The sequence below is a fragment of the Colias croceus genome, chromosome 18 (genome assembly GCF_905220415.1).
Source record: "Colias croceus chromosome 18, ilColCroc2.1".
Lineage (NCBI taxonomy): Eukaryota > Metazoa > Arthropoda > Insecta > Lepidoptera > Pieridae > Colias > Colias croceus.
In genome coordinates, this window is record NC_059554.1 from 415,536 (window position 1) to 428,644 (window position 13,109).

Here is a 13,109-nt window from a genome sequence, read left to right on the forward strand (position 1 = left end):
GAAATGGGGCCAATTATCAATCAACAAGATGTTACAAATTTATTGCAATGTGGTCAATTTGCATACGTGTTTAGTCATCACTCATATGTCGACTTACACATGCATTGAACATTTATTTACTTTATTGGGGAGTGACCTACAAGGGATTATTGGTAGGTGGCCATTTTTTGTTGAGTTTCTTTTTGCAAGTTTTCCGTCTGTCTGTTTGATATCGAACCCAGGACATGTTCCGAAAAGTTATTTAGATAGATAATCTTGTTTAATAGGATTACTTTTGAAATTAAACTGCAATATAACTTCCAGAAATCTGCCTAGTACAAAATTAAACACTTGCATGCGCATCGCATAATTTAAATTGGCGCAGAATTGTCATGACTTTTTATAAAAAGCTATATTTAGGTGTCTGGCTTTTCAAGTTACATTGTTAATAAACAAGATACAAAAACTTTTGTTGCGACGAAACACGTGTAACTATAATTAAGTTGGAAATTTTGCTTGTAAGGAAAAGATAAATTTATTTATTTATTTGTCTCATCACAACATTAGGTAAATAGACATTGCTTGCAAATACATAGTGAGTGAGCTTATTAACTAGTATTGTGAGAGACTGGTGCCTGAAATAGGTTTCGAGGAACCTGGAGTACAAGTCACTAGCCCCCCCAGCGTACCAATAACAAACTACAAGAATAATTATTAGGTGATGGTGCAAACGATCATAAATTATGCATCTTAGTGATAAAAGACTAAATAACTAAAATTACACTATGTATTGTAAAGCCTACTGCTATAATAAAGTTAATTAACAGAAGTAAGAAAAGTTATACCTTATAAAATAAAATAAAAATACAAGGTATAACTTTTCTTACTTCTGTTAATTAACTTTAGTATAGCAGCTTAATGTATGAGAATATTTTTTAACAATACTCACCTTAATAACCCCTTGACCACCGAGCGGCCCATTGAGACCACGACACTTTTCGATTTTCACGATTTTCTATTGTGTCTGTGATTCCGGGGGCTAAAGGAATAATAAAGATTTACTGTATGTTCAAAGGTCTGAATTTTATCGTTATCAGCGTACGATTTATTCTTCTATATTATCACCTATTTCTGTTATAAGTGGCGCTTTAGATTAGCTGTAATATACTATCCATAGATATTATGGCTGGCTATAGACGCTGAATAACGTATGTTTAACGTAACGAGTAAATTTATTCAAGTCACATAAAATAAAATATTATATTGCTCTCATCTTCAGCCAATTTTTCCTTCAACAGATTTTAAGTAATCATGAATTGATTATGAATTAATTACTAAAAAGTGACTAAAATTTTTTCTAGTAAATATATACCAATTATCAAATCAAATCAAAATCAAATCATTTATTTACAATCAAACATGGTTACAACTGTGGTTACAACACAACAGACAACTTACATAATATAATAACTATTTTTTTTTTAATCATATATTTCTGGGCTTTTGAACAAATGTTCATGGCAGCCCCATTGCAACAAACAACTTACAAACTAGACACATAACAATTAACATTTCTAAATAAAACAATGAGAACTCCTAGGAGCTAGCGCTATAAGTTGCAAGAAAATCTCCCACCATGCCATACACCAACCCTGCCTCCTCCGAGGAATAATAACTATAATATGTGGTACATTTATTGTGACATTTTGAACAATGTCTCCTATGCTAGGAAAAAAGCCTGTGTTATAGGAGACATTCATCCGTCCTTTGTTACAATTTACGTAAGGATTTATTACTAAGACTATGCAAGTTTTTCCAAAATTTATAACGGTATCAAAAACATGGTAAATATTCATTAACTAAAATAAAAATATATATAAGTAAGAAAACATTGTAAGTATCGTTGATAGAAGATGGATAGAGGTAAATTAATAATTTAAAATAATTAATTATACCTACACATAAAATTAAAATATAAATGTAGGAAAACAGCCAGTTGATGAACTACTTATAGAGTTTCTTGCAGCAGCCGGTCTTCGCAGTAGAATATGCTTTCCGAACATAGGTAGTTGTGGTGAAAAATATTTTTTCTATATTTTGACGCGCTAAAAATGAGCTTCAACAGCGTTTTGAGACAACTGAAGTAAATGTGGCTGTGGTAAATTATTTATTTATTTATTTATTTATACATTTATTCAGGAAAACATTTAAGTACAATTTTTAAATACTAAACAATAAAATAAAACAAAAAACATTTACAATCTAAAATAACATTAAAGAAAAATTTATAAAAACATTGTTTCCTGAAAAGGTCTTGGCTCAGCACATTGTCATGGTTCTAAGCGAACCATAACGCTGATATTCTGCCAAGACCTATTCGAGGAAGTTCATCGTACCAAACATAAAATATAAATACTATAGATATTAGCATATATAGAAGAAATAAAGTAAGTATATAGTTATTATTAAATTTTAAAAAACCAATAGTTACATAAAAGTAATTTGAATAAATAAAAATAATACATAAAATACAGATCGGATAGTAGGTATAGAAGTAAATTAATGTAATGAGAAAAAGAAATGATTTTTAGTGGCAGCCCTAAGTCTGTGCAGTGCGGAGTGAAATAAAATATAATTCTACTTTTGAATTTGTGTGTTAAGTAAGTGGATTTTGTAATTTTTTTTAAAAGAGCCCTTTGAGCACACTTGTTTTATCGGCGGAGGGATATTGTTCCAACACTTCGTCGCACAGTACTTAAAGCTCCCACGGAAAGCTTGCGATCGATGCCGGGGGATGGACAGCACGTTAGTTACGCTCCTTACTGGATTCAAACCATGATCTTTTCTCCATCTTAATTTTTCGTAGAGATACGAAGGACGCTTGGATTTAAACAGGTCAAAAAGTAGACAAGCCAAATATAGATCTTGTCTACTTTTCATGCTTAGCATTTTGGCGGAGTTTAAAAAAGGTGTTATATGTGATCTCGGAGGGACGTTGAAGCAGTACCTAACACAAGCATTCTGCACTCTTTGAATTAGACGTTGCGAACGTTGAAGCAAACAAGGTCCATACACATTTATGCAATAATTTAATTTAGATAGTACTAGAGATTCAGCTAAAAGTATACGGAGGTTAGTGCTTATGTAAGGCCGTAGTTTGTAAATAACTTTTAATCGGTAGAAGCAACTACGTACAACTTCAAGGACATGACTTTCAAATTTTAGATGCTTATCGAAAGTAACACCTAAATTGCGAGCCTCATTTACCTTCTGTATGGGAACATTTTCAATATAAAGAGAAATATTAGAGTTCTCTATTGCTTGCACTTGTCGCCTGGAGCCAATAATCATGTATTTCGATTTATTAGGGTTCAACACTAATGAATTATTATATGACCACTTTGATACACCATTTAAATCCTGAGATATTTTATTTAACGATGAAGACAAATCCTTACAATTCACGGGCAAATACACCTGCAGATCGTCTGCATAGATGTGATATTTGCAAAGGTTAAGGCAGTTAGTAATATCTGCTGCATATATTATAAATAGAAGAGGACCTAGAATGGATCCCTGAGGTACACCTCGTGTCACAAAAAGTTCACCAGATGTAGAAGTGGAACCATCACTATTGTTAACAATAACCTTTTGTGAGCGACCACCTAGATAACTATGAAACCACTCTAAAGAACTGGTATCAAACCCATAGAAAGAAAGCTTAGCGACCATAAGCTGCAAATTTAAACAGTCAAAAGCCCGAGAGAAATCCAAAAGTACTAATGCTGTCGCATATCCCTCATCCTGATTAGCAAGTAGATCATCGGTGACATTGAGCAAAGCTGTTGTAGTGCCTCGTTGCCTTCTGAACCCCGACTGTAACTCCGGAAAAATATTATGCTTTTCACAATATTTCACAACTTGAAAGTAAACAACCTTTTCGAGTATCTTAGATAAAAATGGAAGTATACTTATAGGTCTAAGATCTTTGAAGTCCACCGGATTGTCAGTTTTAGGCAGAGGACGAACGAGCGCAATTTTCCAAATAGATGGAAACGTAGATGTAGCCAGAGAGCGATTTACAATAGCTGTAATTACTTTAAGTGTCGTAGGAAGTGTGAGTAAAATCATATCTCTAGGAATACCATCATAACCCTCAGCATTGGACTTCAAATTAATAATAATTTTAGCTACGGCATTTTCATCAACAAGATCAAATTTAAAGACACCTTTGCCGTAATTATTATTGCTGAAGTAGTCAAGGATGGATTGATCTACATTGCCAGAGCCAGGAATATTCAAAAATTGTGAGTTAATCTTATTTGGATCTCGAAGATGGTCAGGCAAGACGGCACTAGTTTTAAAATTAGGCAAAATTTGACTCTTTAATTTTTTCCACAAAACTTTACTATTTTTTGAATGAGCATTAATATGGGAATCATAAAATGATATCTTTTCTTGGTGCAAACATATATTGACAAAACTTTTTAATGATTTATAGTAAATCTTGTCCTTTTCACACTTTGTTGTACGGTATTTAACGAGTGCATCATCCCGAACCGACATCAAATGTCTGAGATTACTTGTCAACCATGGAGAGCGCCTATTCTTAAGCGAAATGGTGGTTTTAGCAGCGTGTTTATTAAACAGAGATATAATATATGAATTAAAAGCAATCACCATATCGTTTACGTTTAGCATTTGGCAAACATTGTTCCAAGGAATTGAGGCAAGGTCGTTATTGAAATCCATCAAGTTGATATTTTTTAAAGGTCTATAAGTGATAAAAGTACTAATTGGTTTAGGTTTTTTAATTTTGAAGTTCGCAAAGACCATAGCATGTCCGCCGAGCTCAGGGATGTGGCAAACGAGTGTGGAAAAAACGGACATATTTGTACATAGTAAATCGAGAGTAGATTCACTGTGAGAAGTGAAATGTGTGGAATCAGTAATGTGGTTATCTAAACCGCAACACTGAAGGAATTGTTTGAGACTAACCGACATACTGCTCTGGCTATCGTGAATATTGATGTTGAAATCTCCAAGTAAAACAATGTTATCAAAGTCGGAAAAATACGAAAGTGATTCTGAAAGGGCGTCAAAGAAAATGTCTATGCTTTGCCAAGGTGGACGATAAGCAGTCCCAACCAATATCTTGTTGCAATTAATATTGACAGATATCCACATCTGTTCAATGCAGTGATTAATGTTACTAATAGGGTGTTTACATATACGAAAAGAAAGCTGTTGACTAATAAAAAATCCTACTCCACCACCACGTGATCGCGTGCCCGGGGGGCGAGGAATGTGACGAAAAGTATAACCGGGGAGACGCGGCGCTTTCCCCTCATGACCTTGTCGCAGCCAGGTTTCATTAATCGCAAGAATATCTGGCATATGTTTCTCAAAAGCAACTTGGAACTCATCATGGTTTGTACATAGTGATCCAGCATTAAACAATCCAATTTTTAGGTAAATATTTTTAACCATTTTTGTATTTATATAGGAAAATGAAAATAGAATAATTACATAATTTAAATGTGACTATAGAAATTATTACATAACAAATAATAATATAAAGATGTGGATAAACAATGAAGTAGTGAAATGAATTGTAAATTATGAATTTAATATAATATAAGTTGAGCATAGTATTATAAAATATATATTTTTGCCTATGTATGAGAAACATTAACTTGAAAACTATAACATGAACATATTTTATCATATAATATAGAAACATAAAGTTATTTTTCAAATTGAAGTACTCATTATTGACAAACATAAAGCATAATATATCATAATATTCATCATCATCGCAATTCAGTAACATAAAACGATTTCTATTTGACATAATCATTATTTGAAGAATGTTTATGTAAGTTACAATTGAGTCAATAGTATAAATTATTATACAAACAATAAACGTATATAATTGAAAAATGGCATAATTTTTAAAAACATTAAAATTAGCGGAATGTGTGAAGAAAAATGTTAAACAGTAATAATGCAAACTATCTATAAAAGCGCAGTAAAATAATGAAAAATTACTATCATAATTGTATATATAAAACAGCTTCAATGTAACTATAGAATTACACAGTTTTGATATGATTAGGAAGTAAAGTAAAAACACTTTCAATATCTTCTTCGGAACGAATAGCATAAACATTACTAGAATCAGACTGACGGGCATATATTTTTCCATCCCTGGTCCAAATAAATCGTCATTGCTTAATTTTGGCCAGGGCACGGGCTTTACCAAATAATACACGATTTTTGTGTGTGAGCCTTTCATGTAAATGGACGCGTTTCACATCATGATTGGGCAAACCTAGGTCGGAAGTAGAAGTACCTCGTCGCACACGGGCGTTTTTCAGGAGCTCGTCTCGTAGTGAACGTCGTGCAAATCTAATTGAAATAGGACGCGTACGAGTGGGGCGATCCTTATCTATGATCAATCTCGATGAATCACTTACATCATTACTTACACCGGTAGTGATTGACCGGCGCTTGGGGCCGATGCGCCGCGCACACACTATATCGCGTTCCTCTAATGTTATTCCCAGTTTTTTTGCCAAAGTAATCGCGATGTGCGTAACTGATTCACCTTCAAATTCGGGTATACCATGGACTTCAACGTCGTTGAGTAAACTTACTTGATCTCGATCGTTTATTTCCGATTGAATTTGTCTTATTGTTGTAAGCATAGATGAAGTGGCGGCGGCGTCGAGATTTTGTTTACTAAGTTGTGATAATTTAGAATGCAGCGACGAGTTTTCAGACTCTAATTTATTTATCCGATCGCGGTACGTTCCTAAATCATTTTTCATTTGTGTAACTTGAGCAAACAATAAGTCAGTAGTATCATTCAACTCCTTCTTCAACATATCCATTGCTGCCGAAATTTCGATGCTAAGATTTTTGGTAAGTTTCATTTCCAAATTTTCAAATTTAGACTCGAGCAACGAAGAGAATTGTTGTATGCTAATAGTGGCCTGATCTATGGGCACGGATGCAATAGACATGTCCTGAGTGACGTCCTCACAGGACATAATACTATCCTCCAAAGTGGGTTCATGGAGCCGCCTAACGGGTGTGTTTTCTCCCTTTTTTCGAGTAGTAATATTGGAACAAGTAGGGCACAACCACTTTTGTTTACCTTCCTTATAATTTGTATTAAAATAAGCGATGCTCATATTAAGGCACATTAGATGATAGCAGCCCTTGCAATTAGAACATTCAAGCTCTTCCTTTTTCATTGTTTTATAGCAAGCTGAGCAGTGCATTTTAAATATTATGTATTTATTGAAGAGTGTTATAAATTCTGGAGTACAATCGGGAAGTGGAGATTTTGTAACGATTTTTAGACACGGTACAGTACCTTAAACAAGTCCCTTTTCAACGGCTTTTACATTTATTTTGTGGGGATGAACTTAGATGATCACTTTTAGCATTTGAAAACACTTTAATATATACGTATCACTTTTAATTTAATTAATACTACAGGACGATATAAAACAGCTGTTACTAGTTGTAGGTACGGAACTACCCTCCCCACTTAACCACATTCGTGCCGCTTCCGGAATCACTAATAAACCTAATTTTATCTTTTTACTTATACATCATTGATATTACCTAACCACAGTTCACTACAACGCATCTACACAGGTTTAGGTGTAAGCTTAAGTTTAAGATTAAGTACAACTTCAAGCCAATATAAGTAAGTATCTGGTATCATGCAACCGCGCTGCAGATCGCGACCCCGCCGCTGTATCCACGCGGAATTGGCGATGCTCTTATCAGTCAGTGATAACACGCTGATTTTTGTTTAATAGCTTTAAGATTGGGTATGTTTTGTAAACTCAGTGTAAACCACTTTAGTTTAAAAAAACTGTTTGATGGTATATTTAGGTGACTTTTGTGTTTGTATGTTTGGTATGTTCTTGTTGTGACACTTATGAACGTATTTTTAAATGCATAGTCATAATTGAAAATATGTTGCTATAAAATTTATCATAACGCATTCAGTGTGTTGTGTGGTGACATTTTGCATTTTATGAAAATTCATTATCTAAGTAGGTACCTATTTATTGTATACAAGCTGGAACTCGTGACGAGAGTCGAGATCCGTCTATTACCTACCTCGTTCGTTACCAAATTTCAAAGATATCCGATCAGCTGTTCTTGCGTGAAAGAGTGACAAACATACCTACGTCCAGACAACTTTCACATTTATAATATTAGTATTTAGTAGGATTGAGATAAACATTACTAATTACAAATTTTAGACTAGACAATCCAATTATTACTTGACCCGGTAATATTCTGTGATGAATCATTCTCATCTCAATCAACAAGTTGTGTGAAATATTACAAATACATATTTAAGGGAGTAATTATTTATACCTCAACTATTTATCTATATAAGTATTTATTTAAAACTAGCTTTCCACCCGCAGCTTCGCCCGCGCAGGCAAAGAAAAACCCGCGTAGGTCCCGTTCCCGTAGGATTTCCGGGATAAAACCTATCCTATTTCCCTGGATAAAAAGTAGCCTATGTCCTTTCTCGGGTATCAAAATGTCTCTAAACCAAATTTCATGCAAATTGGTTCAGTAGTTAAGGCGTGATTGAGTAACAGACAGACAGACAGAGTTACTTTCGCATTTATAATATTATAGTATGGATTATCTATGTATGTTTATCAGCCATCTGGTTTCCATAACACAAGCGTAAGCTTAGTATGGGATCAGATCGTGCCGTGTGTGAAAAATTGTCCTGAAATATTTATTTCTTTATTTACATACTAGCTTAACGCCCGCGGCTTCGCCCGCTTTGTCTAAAACCTACTAAATGATATACTAAAACCTTCCTCTTGAATCACTCTATCTATTAAAAAAACCGCATGAAAATCCGTTGCGTAGTTTTAAAGGTGCTTAAGCATACAAAGGGACATAGGGACAGAGAAAGCGACTTTGTTTTATATTATGTAGTGATTTAAAATTAAACCCAAACTTTAGGTTTAATTTAAGTGAGTACCTAACCTACTTTAGAAAAAGTGAAGCATTTTCTCATACCTACGTGCATCGCCAGGGCATGCAGCTAGTCATAAACAAAATTCATGAATCTCTCGATTATCACATTACGCAGAATTTGCATAAAAATCAATTATCAAAATGGAAGCTATCGCGCAAGGTGCATGATATCAGTAACGGGTCAGCGATTGCCGCGGTGCGATAAGGCTTGCATCGTTATCACGGCACAGAAGTTTCGCCAATTTTGGCACATCTGTTTTGGGGTCGGCGCGTTATCAACACACATACACGTGGATTGTGACTTCCTGATGCAAGTTCTGATTTTGCTGCTTTTAGCTGGGTTAGGTTTATTTTTATTTTTGATCTTTGTTTATTTTTAATGTTTGTAAACATTTATAACCTAAAGAGGAACTTAGGAAATTAAATTTTAATCGTAATTCAAATCAAATCATTTCAATTGTTTAATAATATAAGATTTTCTGTATACATTTAAAAATATGTAGTACGAAGAGCCTTATTTTTAAGTGGGGAAATCTTGCATAGATACCCACGGCCTCCGGGGAAGGGGCCGTGGGGACCAAAACCCCACTGTGTCCCGTCAAGCCGTACGAAGAGCCTGAGGATGTGAACAAGAATGAAACTATTATTTCTTTCCAATACTTTTCATCGATGTTCACATGTGTTGCTCATATGAAACAACATTCCGTCCGTTTGATTATTTTGAGAATCAATCCATTTCTTTGGTTTGCAAATCTCAACCATTCACTAATTCTAAAAGAAAATAACTAAGAAATTCTTAATAGATCGAGTGTTTAGTAATCTTGTAGAATATTTAATTGCAAATCCATTTGTTTTGATAACTGGTGCGTGTGTCTAAACACGTGTGCTACAGACACAGACAAAGCTATGTTGGAAGACTAAGCTAATGACGTCATGAATACTGTACTATAAGATTGCGAAGAAAAACTTCATCACATTTACACATTTAGTAAAAGATGGATTAATGTTAATATAAAAAGTTTCAAATACATTTTTAATCCTACAATTATATAGGTAAAATATCATACATACTTACTAGCTGTATGCTTGCGGACAAAATCAATTATTTCTATAGCTTATATGTTGCTAGGTATATAAGCTACATCAATGCAAAATATTATCAAAATCAATTCATTGGTTATCCCGTGAAAGAGGAACATACTTTCATACATCCATCTTCACAAAATTTCACGTTATTAGTTAGATAAGATAAGATGTAAGTATGTCAATTGCAAAATTTAGCTTGATCAGCAGAAGATATAGCATGCGACGGTTCAGTGAAAGTCAACAAATAAGTTGCTTACGAAATTGAGCTACCACGAAGGGCATTGCGCGAACGTCATGTGCAGATAGAGCGTGAGCACAATAACAGATAAACAGACAAAAACAACGTGTAAGTAAACAAAACAATTTGCCCACAGCAAGTGTGAGAGGTCGCGAAAACTATTGTGTTGATACTCGTGTAAGGGAAGATCACGTCTCATTGGGACCTCTTCATAATGGGCAGCGTTGGCCCAACAAATGATCGTCGATGTTTGCCACCATTACGGTGATTTTAAATAAACATATCATGATCATAGACATTTAGGCCCTCTACACTCGTGATTGCCTCTTCTCGCCGAATGTTGCCGATTGTGAAGAGAGCCCTTAACACAATGAGATGTACAAGATATTGTGACGATTTTTCATAATTTTAAGATTTGAAGGATATTCCTTGCAAATAATATTAAAATTATCATGAAATAAAGCACGCCTACGTGAGAAGGTAACTTAACTATAGGTAAATGAAATTGTTGAGTTTTAATGAAATGAGACCTTACACCAATCCTGTTTGCGGAAATTAGGGTATGCAATTTTCAGTGCTATAAAGAGGTGTTTCCCATGAATTTAAGTAAAAAATAATTTCCTAGGATACATTTAGATCTATCCTAGGATGACTTAGGTCAGGTCAAAGTTTAAACCCTCTGATCCCATCCCTATATCAACTGATAAGAGAGATAGCACGTATTGTAATGATAAACGGAAGGGTGCGAGGTCACGGCACGTGGGGATCTGTTTGTTTGTTCGTTTGCACTGTAGAAATCACTGGGTCGACCCTTGCCCTTGACGATGATAGTCATGCGGATAATGCTTTTGGTAAGATAATAGGTACACGTGCGTTGGCAAAAAGGTAATCGAAAAAATATGTTCTAATGGCAGGAAATTATCTGTAGGTATCTTTGGTGTGAGTGTTCGTTAATTGAATTGGAATCCATCTACAATTCAGATAGATATCTGGTAAGATTTTCCCTCAAATGCAATGTAAAATAGTCCCAGTGTTGAGATTTAGATAAAAGATTACTTTATCTTATATTTTTTGAATAATTTTTAAGATTTCACGAATAAAAATGTCCATACTTCTTCACATGTTTCACCTGTTACACAAGCTGAATCATCACAGAATCATTTTCGAGGTCATTTTCCCGGTGTCAAATGTCAGATTAGCTGGTTCCACATGTCTGGGCGTTTCCTTGCTTATCTGCTTGTGTGGACTTATCTATCACCCGACGTTACGTCACATAATAATTAAGTGCACTGTGACAATAGAAGAACTTCTAATATACATAGACGAAATTTTTCTGATCAAAACTTCATGGAATTAAATTATTTTAATTATTAAGTAGGTTTGCGTTTCTTTCTTCTACAGATGCGAAATATAATCAAGTCGTGTTTGACTAGAAGCATACAAAATTCATATGACACCTGTTAATAAACAAGCATCTTATTAAAGCATCAAACATCAGGATTAGTGTGTGTGTGTTAATAAACAAACACGTTTTATGGAAATATCAAAAGTTACAAGAAGTCTCGATTAATTGTTATATTAATTTTGTTTTCACAGAAATATATGAAAGAGCATCAGACGAAGCCTTAAAAATGTTTAAAAGCTTAATAACGCCCGATAGAATTACATAAATTGAATCGAGGTCCGTCGTCACACCTTATTGAGTTTACTTCCCCACTCTTTCTGGGAAAATATATTTTGGCGCCCTTTCTGGGAAAATATATTTTGCAACTCCTTCTGAGAACGTATATTTTGGCAAGGGAGTTTTTGCTTTTCCCGAAAATTTACCATAATTTTAAAATTAACTTTCTTAGAATAATAAGTAAGTGGTAATTTTAGGTAGAAGTAGCAGACATAGCAATTTTTCTGAAAACAATAAAGACCAACAGGTATATTCGCACGCATGGTCTGAGTAAATCCCATAGAAAAGATAAAAACTATCACTAGTCTGCTATCTCAAGGCACAAAAATCATACCATAAAAGCATTCGATAGTTACGTGAAAGAAAGACACACAAACATACTTTCGCATTTATTATAAAAGTCAGGATAATGGAAATATATAGGTGAAACTGACAGTTTACCTTGAGTTACAAAAATCCCCGAGGCTAATAAAAACAATACAAAAGTTTATCAGAGGTTACATAGTGCATTTATTTTAAAGTTGTGATTATCATGTTTTGGTTTGGGCGAAATTAATTGCGTAACTGTGTGCACTTGCATTCCCAAGTATATTTTCCATTTGACAACAAATAAATATAACGAAATAAATATTATTCGCTTGCGTATCTCAAATCCGGGTTTTAGGTCGATTGATCTGAAATTTTTCGTATTGGTTGACAAAATTATCTCATTCTAGTGTGAATTTTAACGGAAAAGAGGACAGAACAGCTTAGAGTTAACATTTTAAACTCGCTTAGGGAATGAATTAAAAACGAACTGTATGTCTGATATTGTGATTATTAAAATAATACATTGATATTCTTTCTATTTATCACCAAATAACCAAAAGTTCCTCAGAAGTAGACTGCTGAACATAGCATAACTTATATGATAGAGATAAATATGCACAAAATCAGCACCATCTGGCGTTCTCATCAAGTAAATATATGTATATTGTAGCACAACAAATAGAGACATACTTGTCTTTCTGCGCAATCCTCTCCTGTTCATTTGATTCTGGTTCTTTACACTCAGTATAGGTAATAACATAATTATACGCCTTACTAAAC

At 34.1% G+C, this 13,109-nt stretch overlaps 2 protein-coding genes across 2 annotated transcripts in view; one reads left to right on the forward strand and one right to left on the reverse strand.

Moving 5' to 3' along the window:
- The window catches only part of LOC123699531 (serine/threonine-protein kinase D1), a 62,862-nt gene that overhangs the window by 32,408 nt on the left and 17,345 nt on the right, over positions 1-13,109 (forward strand). The window lies entirely within an intron of this gene.
- LOC123699884 lies at positions 6,207-7,034 on the reverse strand. The gene has a single exon (XM_045646933.1). It carries the CDS (start codon positions 7,032-7,034, stop codon positions 6,207-6,209), a length of 828 nt encoding a protein of 275 aa, XP_045502889.1.